This window comes from Capricornis sumatraensis, chromosome 5, assembly GCF_032405125.1.
Source record: "Capricornis sumatraensis isolate serow.1 chromosome 5, serow.2, whole genome shotgun sequence".
Lineage (NCBI taxonomy): Eukaryota > Metazoa > Chordata > Mammalia > Artiodactyla > Bovidae > Capricornis > Capricornis sumatraensis.
This window is the reverse complement of record NC_091073.1, coordinates 90,571,299-90,596,559: the sequence shown is the minus strand read 5'-3', so window position 1 is coordinate 90,596,559 and position 25,261 is coordinate 90,571,299. Positions and strand designations below refer to the sequence as shown.

The window sequence follows — 25,261 nt, the reverse complement described above, 5'->3', positions numbered from 1 at the left end:
GCACTTTATACTTAGTTTATACATATTATAAATAAATTGACCCCTCCACAAAGATGATAGTTTCATTCAATTTCATTGACACGCCCCATTTTTAAATGAAAGAATGAGAAATGTGCTGTGTTCAGTTAGGAAAGCAGTTGAAAGTAAAAATGCATTTAGAGTATTTTAAAAAATGAACATGAAAAGGGAAAAACTGCTTGTGTTGATCAGGAAAAAGATTTGCCACTCAACCTCTTCAGTTGGGCCTCCTCATGTAAACGAGGAGTTGTAGGATAAAGTACCAGAATTTACTTTTTCTTAAGCATTCCTCAGAAGCATTCCTTTGCTGTCTCTTCCCAGGGTGACTCTTCTGTTGCATACCTGGTTTTTGGTCGTTACATTTCAGTAGCTAGTTAATCTCTGTTTCCCTCAAAGCTCCCTTGATTTTTTTTTAAATTTACTTATTTTTAATTGAAGAATAATTGCCACTGATGAAAGAAATCAAAGATGATACAAATAGATGGAGAAACATACCATGTTCATGGATCAGAAGAATCAATATAGTGAACATGAGTATACTACCTAAAGCAATCTATAGATTCAATGCAATCTCTATCAAGCTACCAATGGTATTTCTCAGAGAACTAGAACAAATAATTTCACAGTTTGTATGGAAATACAAAAAACCTCGAATAGCCAAAGCAATCTTGAGAAAGAAGAATGGAACTGGAGGAATCAACCTGCCTGGCTTCAGGCTATCCTACAAAGCAACAGTCATCAAAACAGTATGGTACTGGCACAAAGACAGAAACATAGATCAATGGAACAAAATAGAAAGCCCAGAGATAAATCCACGTACCTATGGACACCTTATCTTTGACAAAGGAGGCAAGAATATACAATGAAAAAGAGACAATCTCTTTAACAAGTGGTGCTGGGAAAACTGGTCAACCACTTGTAAAAGAATGAAACTGGAACACTTTCTAACACTATACACAAAAATAAACTCAAAATGGATTAAAGATCTAAATGTAAGACCAGAAACTAGAACTCCTAGATGAAAACTTAGCAAAACACTCTCTGACGTAAATCATAGCAGGATCCTCTATGACCCACCTCCCAGAGTAATGGAAATAAAAGAAAAAATAAAAAACTGGGACCTAATTAAACTTAAAATCTTTTGCACAATGAAGGAAACTATAAGCAAGGTGAAAAGACAGCCCTCAGAATGGGAGAAAATAATAGCAAATGAAGCAACTGACAAAGAATTAATCTCAAAAATATACAAGCAACTCCAGAAAAGTAAGCAACCCAACCAAAAAATGGGCCAAAGAACTAAACAGACATTTCTCCAAAGAAGACATCCAGATGGCTAACAAAAACATGAAAAGATGTTCAACATCACTCATTATTGGAGAAATGCAAACCAAAATCACAATGAAGTACCTAAAATCTCACACCGGTCAGAATGACTGCTATCCAAAAGTCTACAAACAATAAATGCTGGAGAGGGTGTGGAGAAAAAGGAACTGTCTTACACTGTTGATGGGAATGCAAACTAGTACAGCCACTATGGAGAACAGTGTGGAGACTCCTTAAAAAACTGGAAATAGAACTGCCATACAACCCAGCAATCCCTCTGCTGGGCATACACACCGAGGAAACCAGAATTGAAAGAGACACATGTAACACAATGTTCATCGCAGCACTGTTTACAATAGCTAGGACATGGAAGCAACCTAGATGTCCATCAGCAGATGAATGGATAAGAAAGCTGTGGTACATATACACAATGGAATATTACTCAGCTATTAAAAAGAATGCATTTGAATCAATTCTAATGAGGTGGATGAAACTGGAGCCTATTATTCAGAACGAAGTAAGTCAAAAAGGACAACACCAATACAGTATATTAACGCATATATATGGAATTTAGAAATATGGTAATGATGACCCTATATGCAAGACAGCAAAACAGACACAGATGTAAAGAACAGACTTTTGGACTCTTGGGAGAAGGCAAGGGTGGGATGATTTGAGAGAATATCACTGAAACATGTATATTATCATATGTGAAATAGATCACCACTCCAGGTTCAGTACATGAGACAGGGTGCTCAGGGTTGGTGCACTGGGATGACCCTGAGGGATGGGATGGGAAGGGATGTGGGAGGGAGGTTCAGGATGCGGAAAAATAATAATAAAAAGAAGTAAAACAAAAAGAATAATTGCTTTACAATATTGGTTTCTGCTGTATATCAACATGAATCAGCCATAGGTACACATATGTCCCCTCCCTCTTGAACCTCCTTGCCATCTCTCACCCCATCCCAACCCCTCTAGATTGTTATAGGGCATTCAGTTTGAAAGCTCCCTCAATTTAACCTAGCCTCAGCCTCTCTTATTGTTCCTTTCCCTGACCCCGTCTCCTTTCTTGAGGTTCCAGTAAAATCAAGGGTTCTTGTGGTTTAGTCACCAAGTCGTGTCCGACTCTTCTGGCCCCATGGATTGTAGCCCACCAGGCTCAATAATATGGGGTGGGTTTCCATTTCCTTCTCCAGTAGATCTTCCCAACCCAGGGATCGAACCCACATCTCCTGCATTGGCAGGCAGATCTGTCATCCTGCCCCAGAGCCTTCCCCCATCCAGGGAGGGTTACAGTACCAAGGGCAACTGAATTAAGGACACACTTTCAACACTACAATGTCTCAGATTCTAGGAGTCCTCAGAAAGGAATAGGAATTGCCAGCCCTTCATTTAGAAACAAAAGAGAGGTTTCTCTGGGATTTGTTCCACGGGTAGTTTATAAGCAAACAACACAGCCAAGACCTACAGCTACTTCACAGGTACAGCGAGCTGCCATTGCTAAGCTCACTGTTCAGCTCTATAGAAATCATGCCCATCACTGGAGTGCATCAACTATTGAAAGAACAAGTTGAAACTCAGTTGGCAAAAGATATTCCCTTCATTGTAAGCTCCTAGTTTCCATATAATCAGCCCATACTGTGACTGCAACCATGAAATTAAAAGATGCTTGCTCATCGGAAGAAAAGTTATGACATATCTAGAAAGCATATTAAAAAGCAGAGACATAACTTTGCCAACAAAGTTCCGTCTAGTCAAAGCTATGGCTTTTCCAGTAGTCATGTACAGATGTGAGAGGTGGACCATAAAGAAGGCTGAGCACCAAAGCATCGATGCTTTTGAACTGTGGTGTTGAAGACTCTTGAGATTCCCCTGTACTGCAAGAAGATCCAGCCACTCAATTCTAAAGGAAATCAGTCCTGAATATTCATTGGAAGGACTGATGCTGAAGCTGAAACTCCAATCCTTTGGCCACCTGATACAAAGATCCGACTCATTGGAAAAGCCTCTGATGCTGGGAAAAATTGAGGGCAGGAGGAGAAGGGGATGACAGAGGATGAGATTGTTGGATGGCATCACCGACTCAATAGATGTGAGTTTGAGCAAGCTCTGGGAGTTGGTGATGGATAGGGAAGCCTGGCGTCAGCTGCAGTCCATGGGGTTGCAAAGAGTCGGTGATACTTTAAATGAAGCCCCTAGGGTTTCCTTATTGTTGACCCTGTCCTTTACATGCTGCTGCTACTGCTGCTAAGTCACTTCAGTCATGTCCGACTCTGTGTGACCCCATAGATGGCAGCCCACCAGGCTCCTCCGTCCCTAGGATTCTCCAGGCAAGAACACTGGAGTGGGTTGCCAGTTCCTTCTCCAATTCATGAAAGTGAAAAGTGAAAGTGAAGTCATTCAGTCATGTACGACTCTTGGCGACCTCATGGACTGCAGCCCACCAGGCTCTTCCATCCATGGGATTTTTCCAGGCAAGAGTACTGGAGTGGGGTGCCATCACCTTTACATGCTAGTCATGTTTCAGCCATAGAGGAAAGTTAAGTCTGCCTCTTTTTTCTTCCAACCTGATCATATCAAGTGTTATGGTCTGAATATTTGTGTCGCCTCAGAATTCATATGTTGCAACCTAATCCCCAGTGTGATGGTATTTAAAGCTGGGGCTTTTGGAAGGGGATTAAGGCTAATAGAGCTTTGCCAAGAGAATGCACTGGTCATAGCAAACACCCTCTTCCAATAACACAAGAGAAGACTCTACACATGGACATCACCAGATGGTCAACACCAAAATCAGATTGATTATATTCTTTCCAGCCAAAGATAGAGAAGCTCTATACAGTCAGCAAAAACAAGACTGAGAGCTGACTGTGGCTCAGATCATAAACTCCTTATTGTCACATTCAGACTTAAATTGAAGAAAGTGAGGAAAACCACTAGACCATTCAGGTATGACCTAAATCAAATCCCTTATGATTATACAGTGGAAGTGAGAAATAGATTTAAGGGACTAGATCTGATAGATAGAGTGCCTGATGAACTATGGACAGAGGTTCATGACATTGTCCAGGAGAAAGGGATCAAGAGCATCCCCATGGAAAAGAAATACAAAAAAGCAAAATGACTGTCCGAGAAGGCTTTACAAATAGCTGTGAAAAGAAGAGAAGTGAAAAGTAAAGGAGAAAAAGAAAGATATAAGCATCTGAATGCAGAGTTCCAAAGAATAGCAAGGAGAGATAAGAAAGCCTTCTTCAGCAATCAATGCAAAGAAACAGAGGAAAACAACAGAATGGGAAAGACTAGAGATCTCCTCAAGAAAACTAGAGATACCAAGGGAACATTTCATGCAAAGATGGGCTCGATAAAGGACAGAAATGGTATGGACCTAACAGAAGCAGAAGATATTAAGAATAGGTGGCAAGAATACACAGAAGAACTGTACAAAAAAGACCTTCACGACCCAGATAATCACGATGGTGTGATCACTCACCTAGAGCCAGACATCCTGGAATGTGAAGTCAAGTGGGCCTTAGAAAGCATCACTACGAACAAAGCTAGTGAAGGTGATGGAATTCCAGTTGAGCTATTTCAAATCCTGAAAGATGACGCTGTGAAAGTGCTGCACTCAATATGCCAGCAAATTTGGAAAACTCAGCAGTGTCCACAGGACTGGAAAAGGTCAGTTTTCATTCCAATCCCAAAGAAAGGCAATGCCAAAGAATGTTCAAACTACCGCACAATTGCACTCATCTCACACGCTAGCAGCTCAGACGGTAAAGCATCTGTCTGCAATGCAGGAGATGCGGGTTCAATCCCTGGGTTGGGAAGATCCTCTGGAGAAGGAAATGGCAGCCCACTCCAGTATTCTTGCCTGGAAAATCCCATGGACCGCGGAGCCTGGTAAGTTACCGTCCATTCGGTCACAAAGAGTCGGACATGACTGAGTGACTTCACTTTGCTTCACTTCACACGCTAGTAAAGTGATGCACAAAGTACTTCAAGCCAGGCTTCAGGAATACGTGAACTATGAACTTCAGATGTTCAAGCTGGTTTTAGAAAAGGCAGAGGAACCAGAGATATAATTGCCAACATCTACTGGATCATGGAAAGAGGAAGAGAGTTCCAGAAAAACATCTATTTCTGCTTTATTGACTATGCCAAAGCCTTTGACTGTGTGGATCACAATCAACTGTGGAAAATTCTTCAAGAGATGGGAATACCAGACCACCTGACCTGCCTCTTGAGAAACCTGTATGCAGGTCAGGAAGCAACAGTTAGAACCGGACATGGAATAGCACACTGGTTCCAAAAAGGAAAAGGAGTACGTCAAGGCTGTATATTGTCACCCTGCTTATTTAACTTCTATGCAGAGTACATCATGAGAAATGCTGGGCTGGAAGAAGCACAAGGTGGAGTCAAGATTGCCGGGAGAAATATCAATAACCTCAGATATGCAGATGACACCACCCATATGGCAGAAAGTGAAGAGGAACTAAAAAGCCTCTTGATGAAAGTGAAAGAGGAGAGTGGAAAAGTTGGCTTAAAGCTCAACATTCAGAAAACTAAGATCATGGCATCTGGTCCCATTACTTCATGGCAAATAGATGGGGAAACAGTGGAAACAGTGGCTGACTTTATTTTTCTGGGCTCCAAAATCACTGCAGATGGTGATTGCAGTCATGAAATTAAAAGATGCTTACTCCTTGGAAGGAAAGTTATGACCAACCTAGATAGCATATTCAAAAGCAGAGACATTACTTTGCCAATGACGTCCATCTAGTCAATGCTATGTTTTCTCCTGTGATCATGTATGGATGTGAGAGTTGGACTGTGAAGAAAGCTGAGTACCAAATTGATGCTTTTGAACTGTGGTGTTGGAGAAGACTCTTGAGAGTCCCTTGGACTGCAAGGAGATCCAACCAGTCCATTCTAAAGGAGATCAGTCCTGGGAGTTCATTGGAAGGACCAATGCTAATGCTGAAACTCCAATAATTTGGCCACCTCATGGGAAGAGTTGACTCATTGGAAAAGACTCTGATGCTGGGAGGGATTGGGGGCAGGAGGAGAAGGGGACAACAGAGGATGAGATGGCTAGATGGCATCACCAACTGGATGGACATGAGTTTGAGTAAACTCCAGGGGTTGGTAATGGACAGGGAGGCCTGGTATGCTGCGATTCATGGGATGGTAAAGAGTGAGACACAACTAAGCCACTGAACTGAACTGAACTAAATCATAAGGGTGGAGCCCTAACAAATGGGATTATTGTCTTTATAAAACAGACCCCAGAGAGCTTCTTGGCTGGGCTTCTCTGCCATGCGAGGATACAGTGAGGAGATGGTCATCTGTGAACTAGGACATAGCCCTCCAGACACTGAATCTGTTGTCACCTTGATCTTGGACACCCCAGTGTCCAGAACTGTAAGAAATACACATAGTATTTATAAGCCACCCAGTTTGTGGTGTTTTGTTATAGCAGCCCATACAGACCAAGACACCAAGCCAGACGGGGACCGCGTAAATGACTAGGATAGCAAGATCATCAGAAAGGACACAGCTCTTCACCTGAGGTTCTCCTTGCCCTCCAAGCTCTTGACTATATACTACCTACCCTTCTACTCTAAGGCTTCCCTGGTGGCTCAGATGGTAAAGAATTTCCCTGCAATGCAAGAGACCTGGGTTCTATCCCTGAATTGGGAAGGTTTTCCCAGAGAAAGGAATGGCTACCCACTCCAGAATTCTTGCTTGGAGAATTCCATGGACAGAGGAGCCTGGTGGCCACAGTCCATGGGCTCTCAAAGAGTCAAACACAACTGAGCAATTAACACTTTCACTTCCACTCTACCCACACTGACACCAAACTCCCTTTCATAGGCAGAACTTAAGCTTTTGTGTATTTCCATGCAACTAGCTTTCAGATGATCACATGATACAGTTCCACATGCTGGCCCCGATGAGTATGTGAAATTATGTGACTTCAGCCAGAGGCAAGGCATGTTTTCTGATTCCTTCCTGTGGCAGCAGCTGAGTCTTAGAGGACAGTCTGCTGAAGCTCCAGGATGGGAGACACAAAAACCTTCAAACACTCCACTCATCTCCTGGGACTGTCATCAGGTCAGAGGAGATGCTGAGACCTGACGGACCCCCTTGACCCTACCTAGCATTGGCTTCTTGTGAAGGTTCTTACCACACACGGCAGTTCCTGGACAAGAGAGGAATCTTGAATGGGAACTTTGAAACCTTTCTTTTTTTTTTTTTGGTTTCTGGGATCAACAATTTCCTCACAAGTCTGTTGTTTGAAGTTTACTCATTTGACTTTCAAACACATTTTCAGCCATGCATCATGTGTTCAAATGCAGCCCTGCTTGTCTACCTACCACACAAGCACTGTTGCTACTGTTTAGATGTCACCTCTCCAGATGAACTAGCTGGGGCCAGGAATTCCTTGCCAGTCTTAGCCCTCTGCATCACCAGTGGAATGAGATGGCCACCTGACAACTGGTTTCTATGTATCCCTGTGTAGTGGGAACTTGTTTAGAGAAGGAGTGTGCGCTTTGTTCGGCAAGAACAGAATGAATTTCAAAGAAAATGTCTCTAGGTCAAGCTCGGAGCAGAGGAGAGATGTGAAAGCAAATGATGCTGAGGAGTAGTTAGAAATATGTTCAGGCATGGGGAAGTGGTACCCGGAGGGTTGTAGTTAAGAGTGGACAGTGAGGATTTCCTGAGGTGTGAGGAATGAGCCTGTGTCCCCTTGACCGAGGGGAGTGCACCTTTCCCAGATTCAAGTATAAGGACCTGAGATTTAAGATCAGTAAATGAGCTAATGCCTGACTCTATAGAAACCTTTGGCCTGGGAACGGAGTTGAAAGCCATTTCTTGCGGAACTGTTAACACCTTGCAAAGAAGCGTTAAAATCCCATTATGAAGAAAAACAAACCCCATTACGAAAATACCCTGGAAACATTTCCCTGTAGTTCTTGAGCCCTGGGAGAGTGGGTCATGGGCACGGTTACAGGCGTTTGTGACAATTGAAATTTTGAGACAGTAGTTCCTATATTTAGTTAATGAATTTTAGATGTAGTTTCTCAAGAAATGATAAATGGCATTTGGGTGACTAAAAAGAGCTCAAACCAGCAGAGGGGAGAATTTTTTCTTAGAAATTTATCTTTCAGCTTGTAAAAGTGTTAAACCTGAATCTAATACATATCAGAAATGTGAAAGAGGATTTATCACATTCACTTTTTCAGTCCCCCCTTTTGCTACTATGCTATATGCTACTTCTTGTCTGGCTTCCATAGAGCCTTGTGAAGAACAAAAATGTGTAAATGTGTTGTGTGCCAGAAAGTTTGAGATCAAACAATTGAAATGGATATAACTTTAAACTTACCCAAAATTATATGTCAATTTTGTCTCAATAAAGCTGGAGAAAATATAAAAACAATACAAAAATTTTTAAAGATTTTTTAAAAAGTAAATTGTAGATGTACTAAAAATAAAAAGGTAATTACTGACTTACATTTTGTTTATTTATATCTATCATTGGCTTATGAAGACATCAAGGTATGTTTAAATATGCAGTTGAATTTAGTGATATTCCCCCTTTATGTTCAAGCATGCTAATTCACTTCAGTAGTGTCTGACTCTTTGCGACCCTAAGGACTATAGCCCGCCAAGCTTAGAGAATCCCTGTCCATGGGGATTCTACAGGGAACAATATGGAGTGGATTGCCATTTCCTCCTCCAGGGGATCATCCCAACCCAGGAATCGAATTCGAGTTTCTTACAACTCCTGCATTGGCGGGTGGATTCTTTACAACCAACTGGGAAGCCCGTTCTTCTTTTATCAAAGAGTAATTAGGGGCTATCGGGAGCCACCCTGCCTCTTTCTTGGTTAAACATGGCCAGGTGGATATGGGCCATGATCATGGACAGCTATTTGTTGCTGACATGCAGAAGAAAAAGCTTCTCAGTCTCTTTGAAAGTGAATCACCCAAGGGTTCAGAATGGTATTTTAACAGAAGGAAACAGGCAGCCCTACACCCCTCTTTCTCCCTGCTCTTCCAATTCTCATACACAAATCAGATCCTTTCACTTTTTCTGTGAATTTAAAAGTCACATGTGAGACTTTGTGTTGACTTTGTCTACATTTATGATCACTCTCCCTTTACAACCAGTGGGCAAGGCTGCTTTTTCTAGCATGATTTTGTTTCAAGGGATTTTAATCATGCAAACCATCTCTAGTGGTATTACTTTGGATGTGGATGTAAACCATTGCCAAAAGTAAATTTCATCCATCTATTAAAAATAGCACCTTATGTAACAATTGGCTGTAAGCACAACAATGAAAAGGATGCACATATTTATATAATGTCACACTAAATTAGTTTGATCTTCACCCCGAGTCATTTCCTTTGGAATGATTGTTAGGCTCTTGAAGCATAATCCAACTGTTAGCCACACTGGGATCTAAACTAGAGGGAAGTTTAAATCACTTAGACCTTAGAAATCAAAAGGCAGTGTATTTTAATTATATTTCATGGTGAATTCTAAGAACTCAATTCTCCCATCACTTCTCTCCAGCTTCTCAACCAAGTTTATATAATCAAACCAGGGAGGAACATCCTGTAATTGTCATTATATTTACAAATCCCCAAACTCTTTAAATGATACACTGTAAACTCTGTACTGACTATTTTGTTGCTGTGAGAGGCACCATAATGATATGATGGTTAAGGAAACAGTCTCTGAAGCCAGCCTGTTCTGTGTGACCTGGGCCAGCTACTTACCTCACCATTACGATGTCTGTTTCTGTAAAGTGAGGACTACAAGAGTGGTACCTATTTTATGAGGTTATCATGAGGCTCAAATGTCTTAATATATATGATTTATTTTGAATAATGTCTGGTACATAATAAGTTTTATCTAAATGTTTACTAATATTTTCTTTTTCAAAAGAATTGAGTCCTTGGTGTACCACTGTTTTTCCTTTTGTGCTGGACCACCCATCTGTCCTTCTCAGTTTACCTTATTATTCTACTGCAAGAAATGTCATGAATTATTACATCTGGTCTACAATGAAACTGAAATGAAAAAAAAAAAAAAGGCATCTTGGCCAACTTTCCTTAAGAAAGTCTTGTTTTGCAGAATATACATGGTTCCTGGAGATATGATTTGAATTTTTCTTTCGTCAAGTCAGCTAAGTGGATTATAGTGTTCTCAATCACTAACTGGCTCCAAATGGTGGGTTTAATTCTCAGTATTTGATGAAGAATTTGGAAGGTGATGTAAAAAGTATCAGCAGCTCACCAAACAGACTATAAACAAATATTTTGATGGAAAGCTTTTCTGGTTCCACATCTGAAGTAAAACCAAACACATCAGTACTCTCTATACTTCAGAAAATTAAAATGTTTCCTAAACACATGACTAGAACTGAGAGAGAGTCTGGGCATAGGGGACACTTTATGGTAATATACACTCTGGGTTTTCTCTGTAGAGTCATCCCTTTCCTATTCTCAAACTATGTGGATTTAGTTGGAATGAACCCCACAGCCATTTCCCAGCGTGGGTCTTGATTGCTTTAAAATGATCAGTGTATTTATCATCAAAACCCAATTCCCAATGACCATTCTGATTGGCTCAGGGATAGGCACAGCAACCAATCAAAGTCAGTGATGACTTTTGCTGGGCATTCTGGGAAATAAACATTCCTTCTCTCTTGTGCTGGAGCAAGGAAAAAAGAACCTCATTCCTTAGAATGGGAATGTGCCTGTGCCAATGCTCAGTCGTGTCTGACCTTTTGCCAGTGAATGGACTGTAGCCAGCCAGTCTTCTCTGTCCATGGGATTTTTTTCTAGCAAGAATACTGGAACGGTTGCCATTTCCTCCTCCAGGAGATATTCCCCATGGAGGTTTCAAACCAGCACCTCTTGTGTCTGCTGAATTGCAAGGGGATTTCTTGACTGCTGAGCCATCAGGGAAGCCCCAAGAGAGTATTATATCTGGAAGGACCTGTGACAGCCATGTTGCTGAGAAAAGGAGAGCCTGGAGCTGCTGAGAGTAGGGTTTGGGGGGTTGGCACAGAACCCTGCAGAGCCTGCAGTAGAAGCCAGCTTCTCTAGGCTGGAGATGAAGAGATCTGAGCCCTGGGAACACTCAGACTTTTGGATCAAACTTAACCTGAATCAATCACAACTCTATACTTTCCAGTCACTGAATCAGTGTATTTCCTTTAATGTTTGTCAGTCTGGGTTGCTTTTTTTTGTTACCTGCAATATAAAGAGCCCAAGTTGGTGCTAGTGGTAAAGAAGCTGCAGCCAATGCAGGAGATGTAAAAGAGGGGGGTGGGGAAGATGCCTGGAGGAGGACAAGGCAAACTACTCCAGAATTCTCGCCTGGAGAATCCCACAGACAGAGAAGCCTAGCGGGCTACAGTCTGTAGCGCACAAAGAGCCCAAAACAACTGAAGCAACTTAGCATGCATGCAAGAAACAGCTCAGGCACAACAGCTTAGACTGGATAATTGTTTGGGTCCCAGAACACGTATTTATTTCAAGAGCACCATGATGCTACCTGTACTATGAAGGGCACTGTGAAGGAAATAGACCAAAACTAGGCTGTCAGCTGGTAAAATACACATGTGAGACATTCAAGGATGGCTTCTAAGCTGATGCCAGGGAGAAGGGAAAGAATCCAAAGACATAGCTCAAGAGTTAGGAGTTATTACTCAGGCATGCAGGAGTGGAAAGAGGGGTGGGGGTGTCGAGTTGGCACCAGTTTTTCAGAAACGGGGGAATAGTAATCATGTTTTTGTGAATTAAAGGCTCCCCTGTTCTCACAATTGGTTCCTAAGATAATTATGAAAAGTTTTCTAGTCAATAGAAAGAAATGGTCATTAATGGAAACTGCAGCCTTCATCGTTTAAGAAAGAGTGCTTATTTTCAATGCAGATAAAATATTTACTTAGCAAAAAAAAAAGAAGGCATACTAATAAATGTCAATTATTCAGGTTACTCTAATCAGTGGATGCTAAAGAATGGCAAACCACTCTTTTAAATAAGCACTATATTCATTCATTTGTCATTTTGGAGTCTCTTATTCAGTAAATAGTAATTTTGCTAAACTTTAAGGGTCACAGTTAAATGTTTAGCCTTGATTTTAATATTAGATCAGAGTCATTTTCCATGGTTTGCTCTTTTTCACAAATTATTGCTCTGCCTTGGTAAATTAATTGAAAGGAAATAGAATGAGACTGGGGTGGGCAGGGAAAATTTTCTTTAGCTTATTTTAAGAAAAAGAATATTCTTTGTCCATTCTGAACTTAGAAAACCTCTTTTTTTTCTATATGATACTGAAGTATTTAACAATTTATATATATATATATAAAACACAGCATTTACATTAAAATACAACCTTAAATACAGCCCTGTAATTTTTACCAGGAACCTTGTAAAATAGGATGAATATACATGCACGAATACTAAAACAAGAAAGACCATTCAACATTCACATGAAAAAGCAGCATTAAACACAATGTAATAAATATCCAGGATATCAAATCCACAAATTGATCATTATTCTGATTTAGATCCTTTTTCCAGTTAAGCCTTTTACTGTATAATTTATTATAATAACCTTACAAGTTAAACATAACTAATTAAAAACAGAATTCAACTTAATATGACTGCTGAAATAGCACAATTATCAATATATTGCAGCATATTTTAATTTATAACATATAAAACTGCCATTTTGGCAGGAAATACACATCCATATAACTAACTGCTCCATGAATTTCTTCTGCAATGTATAAAAAATGTCAGAGTCAATAGTATGAAAGGAAACAGAAGCTAATATTATTTCTGAGATAATTTTATTGCCTTAGCTCTTGGGCTTTGGCAAAAAATATCTTAAGTTTCAATATATATCATATAATTAAATACAGTATTTACAAAATAGAAAAAAATCCAGCAAAGTATTGTAAAAAATACTGTCTTTACATATTTAAAGTGTGCCTTTCCTTACAATGCATGAGAGCCTTTTATATTTTTACCTCTGATTGTCCCATATGCTTTCAGAATCCCTTCTTCCACCAATAATTCAGGGCTGAGATTTTAAGAATGGAAAGTAATCAATAACAAGAGTGTAAAGTGAAAGGTAAAGGTTGCTATATACCTTCCTGATGTTTTTCTAGATAAATTCTCTGGGTTAACAGTCACTTATAATCCAAATCATACAGTTTCCTTTTTACATTTTGCTTCCTTTGTTTTGTCACTAAATAACTCTAATAAACATGTTTTAAGTGATGTTGTATCACTTAGGAAGATTCTTTCTTCTGAAATGAATGAAAGTTTATGTAGGCATCTACCACTTCTGTTAACCTGTCACCATCTTGTTTCTATGCACAAACAGTATTATTTCTTCATAAAAAACTACTGAAAGAATAAATGAGATTCGTGTTTACTGTTCCTTGTTGCTACAATAGGTGTTTTAAAAAATGACTAATATTCACCCACCACTACTGAGTTCCATAGTCCAGGATCTTATCCTGAGTATGGACCAGGTCTCTTGGCATGAAGACTATTTTCCATTCTTCTTTACGAGACAGATGGTCTTCCTTGTATTTCAATTTATAGTCCCTAAACCACCAAAATGTGAACCCAAACTTTTTTCATTTCAGAATCCCAAGAAATCCGCATGCTTGGTGTGTGATTAGACATCAGATAGGAGGACCTCTGTGAGGGGCTGGAGGATCTGGGAATTCGGAGGAGGAGGCAGGAGCCAACTTCCCCAGCTCTGCACAGTGGGAGGCACCCTCTGGATGGTATTCCCATTATACTTCTGCCACTGAGGACTCTTGCCCAAGGCTGGATGGAGTGGTTACTTGCAAGTGTGGACATCAGTCATGCTTTCACACCTCCTGCAGCGGACATAACAGCACCAGATAAATTTGCATTCACATCTCTCCACGTGCCTGACCACATGGGTGTTGTAGCCTCGGCCACAGCAGAGGAGGTTGCAGCCATCTGCGCCCTCCGATGTGCGGTTACACTCTCTGCCTTGAGTCCCTGGGATCCCGAGTTTCTTATCCTCAACACAGTAATTGGGAGACTTATTGACGTAGAGCAGATCATCCTTGCGGATTGGTATTTTCCTCTGATCTTTTTCTCTCCTGTGCATTTTCCTCTTTATTTTGTCTGAGATTTGGACACTGTTTTCATATTTATCCTTCAACAGATGGCCAATCTTTTCAAAAGAAGACATGGTTTTCCAGCATGTTTTCACAGCGCAGGAGCCGGAAACTCCATGACAACGGCAGTCTAAGGACATCAACTTGGCGACAGCCTGCAACCAACAAGAATTGAGTGAAACATCGTTTATGAACTGTTTTACCCAACAACAAAAGCACCACCCACCTAGTCACTTAACTTTCTGGATCTATTTCCTCCTATATAAAAGCAATGGTTATATATTTTAATGAAAATAATAAAATTATTTTAAAAATACTTCAATTAAATAAGAAAGATAAAATAATAATAATTTTAAAACAAGGATGGTTTTGGACCTGAAAAATTCTTTTAGATCGCTTAGAACCCAAATGTTTGGTCCTTCTCTTGACCCTACAGAGCAAACCTTTCTAATTTAAAACTGTAGGCCAGGCTAATAATGTCACCAGAGATGAGCTGAGATAACAAAGGGAAGCTACTTTGATTTCTTTTTTTTTTTTTTTTGCTACTTTGATTTCTAATCTCTCACTTAATCTTGGGTGTCAGAGGTTGTTCATTCATGCCTCCACGTTCCTGATACCATTCATTATAGCATCTGCTACTTGGAGTGTGGTTCATGGACCAACAGCACCAGCACAGACATGCAGACTCTGAGCCCCCCCACCAAACCTGCAGAATCAAAATCTGCATCTTTGTAAGATCCTTGGGTGACTTGTATACACACAAAAACACCTGTGGAACTTTACAAATAACCCCTGAGATTCTCACTTTTGTCAGGGTGGGGTCAAGGCAATGACTTCTACAAAGCTGCTCAGATGATTCCAAGAGCATCCAAGGATGAGATCTACCAAACTGAGTGTGCTCTGGTTTTATCATTGCAAAAATCAGTTATGTTCACAGGGGTTTGGAGAGGTGGCATGCTATCCCCTAGTCACAGACCACTTGAGAAACCCTAAATTGGTCCAAGAAAGATGGAGCTGGACAGTGTGGCTGCTCCCAGCCAATTCTTCTCCTCTTCTGGAAAATTAACTCAAAACATATGTCCTATTCTTGATGGATCAGTAGCACCATTCTAACATGGAAAAGGAATAATATTTATATGATTTTTCACTTCTAAGTGCTGAGTTATTTTATTTAGACTGAGGAATTAAATGAGATTACATACATAGGTAAGAGCCCACTGCCTGACACACATTAAGGTCAAAATAAATGCCCCCTTTCCCTGAAGAGGAAAGTATAGGAAGAGTTGAGATAAAATTTCAAATAGAGCTAACCAAGCGAAAACAATACAGAGATTTCTAAAACAAAAGTTTTAGAGTTTTAATTTCTTACATACTGGGCTAGTCAGCGTAACTTCCTTCAATCCCCAGAGGATGGCAGAGCAGATTAATAAATTGTCAGGACTAACTGGAGAGTTGACATTCTGTCAACATGCCGGGTAAAATAAAAAATGATCTATCCATTCAATAACCTGGAAATTATGTGTGTAATCTCATCAAAGAAAGGAAAAAACCGCACAGCTTAAATTCCACTTACAGTTCTTATCAAAACTGTAAAAAATGACAGGGGTTTATACTTAGCAATTTTCTACCACACTTGACATTGACATGTATGTGGAATGTTACATTTCTTAACAAATTAACTAAAGTTTCTGTACTATCTAATGAGACAGAGTATTTCAAACAATTTATTGTATTTGCAGACTTGAATGAGAGCATATGGTATTGATTTGTGTAATATTCAATAGTTTTTATTAGTGTTTAAAGTAATAAACCAAACAATATGTAAACATTGCCCTTTATAGAATGCAACACATATGCTTTTTTGAATTCTAAAACTAAGGAGCAAATAGATATGTCTATTTCTTATTATCTTCAGTAAAATTTATCTTTCAATGATACAAAAACAATTCATAGAGTATGGTGCACAAACTGATTCAGTTAAATTGATGGCATTTGATATTCACAAAACCTTCAATTCTTTAAAATATCTCCAGGCAAATAAATGTTAAAAATATTGCAGTCGCCAACTTTTGTTCCGATTTTAAGTGTCCGAAGGATATAAGAAAAAGAGAGCTCAGTCAATGCCAGGTAGCTATAAAACAAATCGTCCAAAGAAAGCCAAAAATCTAAGAATGTAAGTTTATGCATTGAAACCTGATCATCCTTCATTACAGTCATCACTTGATTTAGGACTGCCTCTTGCTCAGATTCTAGACTGAGCAGCTCACTTTTTCTTTTTATTAAGCAGTTCAGGCATCATGTAAGGTGTTGCCAATTTGCGAGACATGGAGGACAGAACGGATGCTCACCAAAACACTTGAACCATTTTAACTCCCTTCCATCGGGAAACTGCATCAAGAGGATGCAATAAGGACCAACTTCTTCAACAAATGAGACACTGCTAGGAGCTCAGTGATATTGGGAGACTCGGATCTGGCAGGTTTTCCTGTAGATCCTCAGCCCGTAATAGTATCAGTCCAAATCTGACACACTAATGCCCAGGTTTGAAGGATAAAAGAGAAGACTGATTTTGAATCTGGGGATAACACTTGCTGAATTTCTACTGAAATTTGGGGTGAGTTTACTGCCCTAAAAATCAGATACTTTTAAATACCTGGAGTTAACTAAATTTTCCAAAGGTATTTTTAAGGAATTTTATTCTACTATCTTTTAATTCCATTACCCTTTAGTCCTTAAAAATAAGCGTAAGAAAAGAAAGCATTTTTATTATACATTTGAATATTATTCACATTTATATTCTATGATAGAAAGACAAATAATGTGACACACAATTTAAATGAAGATATCTTTGTAAGATTCCAAGGAAGAAACTTGGGCAAATATGGATAAAATAAAGCAATGCAATCACCACAAGGAGAATTTGATGAAATGCAGAGTTCAAGAGCAGATAACATGCAGACACACATACACACAGGATTTAACTCTACGGAGCTTAGTGCTTCTCAGAGCACATTTTCATAAATTATTTTACTTGATTTAGCTTGATAGGAAAACATCCCTTGCATATAGTAGGTAGTTAATGAAGAACATGTACCTGTATTATTCCAATTTGACAGAAAAACTAATAGCCTGGTTAAGACATTTGTCTTCCATAAGGAAAATTGGAAATATATGATATGAAGTCTTTATATGCAGCAGGATAATTTCGGTAGAACAAAGAAAAATGAAAGTGGAAAATTCAAATATATTTAAGAACACTCCAAAAATACATAGTCTGAAGTTTTTCAGCTGGGAGTTTAATTGATGTCAAATAGCCATTCTGAGCTGCAATGATAGCAGAGTGATTTTCTAGCAGGAAAAGTAAGAGAATAGCAAGAGAATGAGTTGTGTGTGGTTATGAGAAAATTCCTTTCTCTACTTAGTTGAGTTGTTAAGGTTTATAACGATATTAACAGAGGAATGTTTTATTAACTATTGCAAACAGATGTGCACTTTTTGGGATAATATTTTTAAACTAGGGAAGAGCAATTAGGAGCATAGCATTTAATCTACTGGGCTCCCTGTGTTAAGTTTTGGTTTGATAAATTTCTGATGAAGTGAAATAGGAAACATGCATCATTAACACTTAATGTAAAAATAGAAACTGCTTGAGAAGTGGTCCAAGAAGTGACTGGCCCCACAAATTTGACTCAGCGGTAACACAGCTGGAGATGACCATTTTCCAGTATATTGCGTTATCCAAACTTCACAGAAATGACCAAAAAAAAAAAAAAAACCTATTATGGAACATTTTGTGACATTTCATTTTGTCCACTGTCAGATAATCTGTTTAAGTTTTTATGAAAATGGTGACATAAATTGTATGACTATATGCAGAATTCCTATTTCTCTGATCCATTTTGTCCTTTTCAGTTAAAAAATATATTTGTATCTGCTGAAAAGCAAAACATTTGCATGTTATTCAAGTACTTATAAATATTCTTGAAACAGGTCAATGAAATTTGGGGGTGGGGCCCATGCCACTTTTTTGAGTTACTCATCATAAAACAAATTATGGGGTAGGGAAACTTAAAAGTTTATGAGGTGGACATGGGAAGAATGGAAATATTTTAAGCACACCAAAAGAAATACCCATAAATATTCCAAGTCACATTATTCCCAGAAGTTCTGCCCTTGGAAGACATCACATCATTCTGTTAGCCAATCACCATTCAGCAACATTATTCTTGGAGTCATAACTTTAGGAATGGTGTCAGAAACCAAGTGGGAATTAGAGTATTTAAGGTCAGCGGTTAGAAAATAATCTATTCTGCTCACAGCACTACTAAGCGCCAGTACCCACATTGCTCTGAATGCTTTCCTACATTTGGAGCTTGGGATTTTGAGATGAGGAAAATCAACTCAATTGAATGCAGACCTTGAAACCTTACACAGAGGAATATGCCTATTAAATTAAAATCCTAATGGCCAATATTGAAAATGTAGTTGTTTGTTCTTCCATGTTAGATAATATCTTGGAAACCTGGTTGATTTTGTTGTTGTTGCGGTAGTGGTGGTGATGGGTTTCTTTTTTTTTTTTGACCACCAATGGAAAGAAAAATATTAAAATGTTTTGAATTGTAATACTTCATGAGAAAAGACCAACGAAAACATCAATGTAGTACCCTCAAAATATCCAGGTAATATTTTGTAATATTTTAAGATTCCATCTTGACCAATGTGGAAAAAATGAGATTCAGTAGAAAAAACTGAAATTTATCCAAAATGCATATATACCTATAAGCTGAATTTTTTGCTGCATAATTAGAATAATAGCAAAAACCTCAGTAAAGTGAGTAGACTGTTTTATTGCCAACAAACAGTGGATTTAAATTAATGCTGAATAGTTGTATGTTTTTAATAAAATCAGAATATAAATAGATCAGATCGAAGTTAATAGTTACAGAGGCAAATATTATTACTTAATTAAAAAAACACATAAGATGGAATAAAATTAAATAACTGCCTAATATCACTAATGAAAATCATTTTAGAATACTTCGGGACTTTTCATACGGTTGGAGACAACTGTATTCAAAAAGAATGAATTATCACATGAATTTCCAAGTTTTGTGTTCTGATTAAAATCTTTTTTTGTCTCTACCCAACTATTCAAAGAATGACTAAAGAAGTTTAAAGATCTAAGGTGACAATAAATATTCATTTAATTGTTTTCTTGTTTTTAAAACACACTAATTTGACCTGGAGTTTTTCTCTAGTTTAACTCTAGAGCTTTAAAGAACAAATGGTAATCACATCTAATCTCTATTACATTAATATGCTAGAAATAATAAAAATTCCTTTATTAGATGTTATTTAAACTGAAATGAAAACTCATTCATTTAATCTTTTTAAATGTAAGACTTTATCAAAAAGAGACATGGTGTCAGCAGGAGTTACTTTAGTGAAATAAATTAACTTAGAATTTCAAAACAAAAAAGTAAAAAGCTTTCATAGCTATTTATTGATTTTCCTATTTCTTAATTTTCCATTTTGAATCAATATTCAAATTGAATTGAATATTCAAATTTGAATTTGAAATGTTACAGTCATATATTGAGTTTTCAGTTTTAGTATTTTAAACCAAAGTGGTTAAGTAAAGAAAACTGGCAGAAACTTGCAACTATTCCAAGTGGGTTCCATTTATTCACTTTCCAAAAATGTAAAACAAATGCAACATATACTTTAAATATTCCTGAGAGATACCACAATTTACTTTAATTTATTGCAGGAGAATGTGGCAGATTGCAACGACTACTTTGGGACCTTTGCAGGTTATTGAATATTTACAATAATATAGGATATGTGGTGATATTCTCGTCCTGAAAAGATTATTACAAAATAGAAAATATATATTCCTAAGAGAGGTTTTAACTGTTTTTGGAAAGTCACTATGAATTGCCAAGTAATTCAACTATGTTGTAGAACTCAAAGCTTATAGCATCATTATTCATTAAAGTAAGTATATAAAAGTTAAATTAAGCTACAAATTACTCCATTTTAAGAAAATTTAGTATTAAAATTTCATTTATAAGGTTAATTAGGTAATTCTTCAAATTTTCCTCTCCTTGAATCTTTAATAATTTAAAAATACCCAAATATTTAATACATCTACAGTTCCTTTACATTTATCTATACTTCTCAGTTTTTACAGTGAATCTACATTGCTTTATAATAACTAGTTCCTTTAAATAAATTTTGTTTTTTACAAAAATTATTGAGCTATGTATTCTGTAATGTATTTGAGAACATTTTGCTAGAGAAAGGACAGACTGATAACTTCTTTAAGATGCCGTTGCCGATGAAAAAATATATTTAAAAAAATAATGACAATTCAAATTTGAGAAAATGAAATTTGATTCAGTCCCATTAGAAAGGCAGATACTGTAAGTCTTATTTGGGTTTCTACAACTAATCATCTAAAGGGGTGGAATAAAATGACCCAACAGGCACTAGTACTTCTATTACTTTATAATTGGTGTTTTAGGTATACGAATATACAATCACAAATATTAATACATTCTGTAACAAGATTCAAGTCACATCAGATGGAAACTTAAACTAAATCAATGTGGTCAGTACAGGCTCATGAAAGAAAAAATATATATAGTTGCTGTTATATATTTATAATAAAAATTTCATATATATATGTATATTTAGCCCGAAATTGTTTCGTTTTTAAACCATCTGACTATTTGGTCAGATTGATCTAGAAGTGTAACCCTAGTGCTATTATACCTAAAGGCACTGGATTGCTATTCCATTTTCTAATACATACCTGCCTTCCAGCTTCATTGTTATGTAGGTTCATTGCTAACAGTACTTTGCTTTCCTTTGCCGTGGTGTTTCTGATGGGGAAATCTAGGAACTTTCTGCTGAATGACATGCCGTACTGGACATCATCGGAGCATCCCCCCCAATGCCAGCCTTCACTCGCCGAGCCGCCGTTCTGCAAGGTGGTGTCACAGGAACACTCAGTCATGTTGCCTGCGCTGCATGACCTGGTCACAGAATGCACCAGGCCTGCAGCCATCACAGCATAAATAAATGCTGTTTCCTTGGTGCCTAGAATAAGAAATAAGTTGCTCAATGAACGAGCCATACCATTCTCTGCTTATGTTCATAACAAAGCCGCCTACTTACCCTCTTATCAAGAAAGCAACTTTTCAAGGGATGCTTTAATGAGTACACGTTTACAAAGGACAGTTTCATATTGTCCTCATCTTTTAAAAAAGCAACATTAATTTTCAGTATGATTTTCCTTTATTGTATGTCATTAATTGTCCTCATACCTTAAAATCATCTGTTTGTATTTTAAATTTGAGATATATGTCAGCACCCAGCTCAGTACTTAATAGACAATGAAAATTCAACAAGTACACATTGAATTTAAAATCCCTTGCATGGACATCGTATATAGTAAGACAATGCCCCAAGGAGCCCCACTTATCTTTCTCTTTAAATTTAAAACATTATCACAAAACACAGGCTGAAAAATTGGTGTGACTTTTGTTTGCACAAAAAAATACATGTCAGGATGCAAACCAAAATTAAGTAAAGACTAAAGCAATTAGGAGATAAACGTTATACTTTACTTTCACATCAAAGATGTTTTAACGATATACTGAATAACAATATTAATATGAAAGTTAAATATTATATTCATATTCCTATATACGGTATTATATCCTCTCACACTACTAAGGGCAATTAAAGATAATTGAGATGTCATCGGTAAAAAAAAATTGTTATGGAAAATCACTGAATACTGAGTATGGATATAACACACCTGCAATAGGTTTCAAGCTAAAATCTTTGGAAATTGAAGTGCTATTAAAATATTAGTAAAATGGACTAGAAGGGACCCAGCAGGCGACTTTCCCCCTCCTTAGAGATGTTTAGATTGAAGTAGAAACGTTATCACGCCGTTGTCCAATAAACCTTTTCAACAGCTGATGCCTCTACATTTCAGGAACTGTGAAGAACACATCCTCTTTTTTCTCTTTTTTTCTTTTTGCAGGGAGTCAGTGCTCTTTCGGAAGGGTGTGCCGGCCAAAGCGCAGCGGGGCAAAAGCGAGGCGGCGGTGAGTGTAGGGACCCGGCGGGGAAGGGTCAAAGGTGGAAGGGGAACGGAAATGAGTATGAAAAATGACTAAGAATCTTTCAGAGCCCAGGTTCTGAAATTCTCTGAATCTGCTGACACCTCTGTGCCTTTATCCTTACTAAGTCGCTAGGCACGTGGGAGTGGAACTTTGTTTCCCTGCCGATTCCCGCGCCTCGGATGTGCGCACAGAAGAAAGGGTAGAAGGAAAGGAATAGAGGGGAAAACCAAAGTCGTGCTCGAGTTAGCCTCACAAGGGTTGTCCGGGACAGTCCCTTTTAAATCGCCATTATTCCGTCTACGCGGTGTTCCCGGGAACCAACCACCGTGGGGTTTCGCTGCAATTAGCCACTTGTCCAGGGCTCAGTGCGCAGCGGAGCTACTTAAATCAAAGCAGATGCGGCCTCGGCATTCCCTGCAGCCGACATCATGTTTCTCCAGCTGGTCCCCCACGTAGGGGGGCGCTACGGGGTCCGAGGGGTAGGCGGGGTGGAGCGTCAGAGTTTTTCTTCCAGCTCCAGCCGGGCGCCGCGGGAAAGAGGAAGAGCTACACCTCCACGCGCTGCGCTCTGGACCTGGGGTGTCACCTCCTCCCCACCCCAGGACCGCACCTGTACCCGGATCTGGCTTCCGTCGCCCCCCAGTTTCCTTCCACTAAAGGACCTCTCTGGGGAATTTAAAGAGCGACGGGACCGTACGAGCAATGTTTAATTTACAGGAATTGCAGGTCTCGCCCGCAGTCCTCAGTCCGCGAGTCCCGGGACTCACCGCTGCTCAGCTCGTAGCCAAAGAGAGGGCTGGTGCCCGGTGGGGAGGCGGCGGCCACCAGGCAGTTCCATCTCTCGTGCCTGAACTGGCTTCTGCACTCCTGAATGCCCAGCCGGGCGCCCTCGCGAATGCTCGGCAGCAGGTACGGTTTCCTCTTGCACAGCTCCTTCTGGCGGCTGTTCAGAGGCAAGTTGGCACAGCCCAGCTTCTCTGGAACCCCAAAGGAGGCGATGCCCAACCACCTGTAAGACACGGCCGCCCCTAGCGTAAGCCGCTGCCCTGCTCTCCTCCCCAAGCCCAGATGTTTACCCGAAATTTAGGTCACCCGCCCTAGGACTCCCGCCCCTTCTCCCCCGTCCCAGCTGAGAGTTCCCTGAGGCTGGGCACCCCCTTTTGCCACAAATCCCGTGCGCCCCTGCTGCCCCCATACTCACATCCAGTTTCCTTGGGCTCCGCAGGGGAACAGCGCGAGCACGGCTGCCCACAGCGCGCACAGGCGGGACAGTCCCAGGAGCGCTGCTCTGTCCATGGCCCCCGCATGGAGTCCCCCAGCCCCAGCCACTCCTCTTCGACCCTCCCCACCCAGAGGCCCACCAGGCCAGAGGTCAGTTCCCCCGCACCAAGTTGTCCCTTGCCTCCCTTGTCCCTGCAGACAACGTAAAAAGGCCAGCTGTAGTAGGTGTTCTCAGCAGCTTTCCCCTCGCAAGCGGGAAGCAGCGTGAGGAAGTTGAGAAAGTAGCCTGGGGCCCTCCTCCGGCGCCAAGTTGGAGATGTGCAGGAGATGCGGGAGCGTCCGTCGCATTCCAAGGTGAGAAACTTCTGTTGATGTAGCTCTGTCTCCATCGCCCCGGGCCTCTCCTCCCATCTCCTCCCCCCTCCCTGGCTGCGCCTGGAACCTGATTGGCCCAGCAGCGGCCCTCATCTCATCATCCCGGGACTTCAGGCTCCCATTGGTTGAGAGCGGACTCCGCGGGGGGCGCTCGGGCCCGCTGCTTCCCGACAGCAGGTCCAGACCCTGTATTGCTGACCTTTCCTCCCGTCTCAGTCTCCCGAGAGTGGGTCTCTGCGGGAGGAATATTGATACAAGCCGAAGACTATAGGGGCGCTTCTGTCTTAATAAACCTGGGCGAAGGTGTGGGTTGAATGGGCGATGTTTGAAAGCCACCCACCCCAGTCGCATATGGATTAATTATACTCTGGGTGGAGTGGCTGGAAATTCTCACTGCACACGTTTCTTTCCTCTCCTTTAACTCACAGAAGAATAATTTTTTGAGTACGAGTTGGTACCAAAAAGTTGACTTTTCCACACCCTGATTGAGGTCTCAACATGTCAGCAGACTTGAGAATGAGAGAAATACTGTCAAGCTTGACATCTATCGTCATCTGTGCAGGCATTTACTTTTATCGAAAGGGAAGATTCTAGCCTAGCACCTATTAATAATCTATCATATTTAAATTGTGTTAGGTGATTTCATTTTGCCGATTTGTCTTTTTTTTTTTTTTCCTGCGATCTTTGAGATCACTGTCAGAGATGAAGGGCAGAGAGTGGATGTGAGTGAGAACTGTCTGGAGAGTTCTAAAAAAAATTGAGGGTCGTGTTCTCCTCAATGCACACTATGCCTTTCTCAGGGAATTTGGACACATTGAAGACAAATTTTAGAAACTTATTTATGAAACACCTACTGTGTGTCAAGTACTGTGAGAATTTCTGAAGACTAGATCCCTTTCCTTAAAGGCACAAACCAGCCATAGAGACAAGCCTGAAACAAATTAATTTGAGATTATTAATAAAGAAAAGCATAGAATCCAGCAAGTTACTCTTC

The 25,261-nt window shown here is 39.8% G+C and overlaps 1 protein-coding gene across 1 annotated transcript; it reads right to left on the bottom strand.

Annotated features, from left to right (window-relative positions):
• Positions 1–14,220: 14,220 nt before the first annotated feature.
• WNT16 (Wnt family member 16) lies at positions 14,221–23,967 on the bottom strand. The gene is made up of 4 exons (XM_068973394.1): positions 23,873–23,967; positions 23,439–23,680; positions 21,348–21,634; positions 14,221–14,685 (listed from the first exon to the last, which is right to left on the bottom strand). The coding sequence occupies exons 1-4, from the start codon at positions 23,965–23,967 to the stop codon at positions 14,221–14,223; spliced, it is 1,089 nt and encodes a 362-aa protein (XP_068829495.1).
• Positions 23,968–25,261: the final 1,294 nt, after the last annotated feature.

Bases quoted from the DNA above. Each gene is read 5' to 3' on its own strand.
- WNT16 (XM_068973394.1), bottom strand. From the start codon at position 23,967: ATGGACAGAGCAGCGCTCCTGGGACTGTCCCGCCTGTGCGCGCTGTGG. The intron at 23,681-23,872 runs GTGAGTATGGGG...CGTGTCTTACAG, and splicing joins GGAGCCCAAGGAAACTGGAT to GTGGTTGGGCATCGCCTCCT. The intron at 21,635-23,438 runs GTGAGTCCCGGG...TTCTTATTCTAG, and splicing joins TGGCTACGAGCTGAGCAGCG to GCACCAAGGAAACAGCATTT.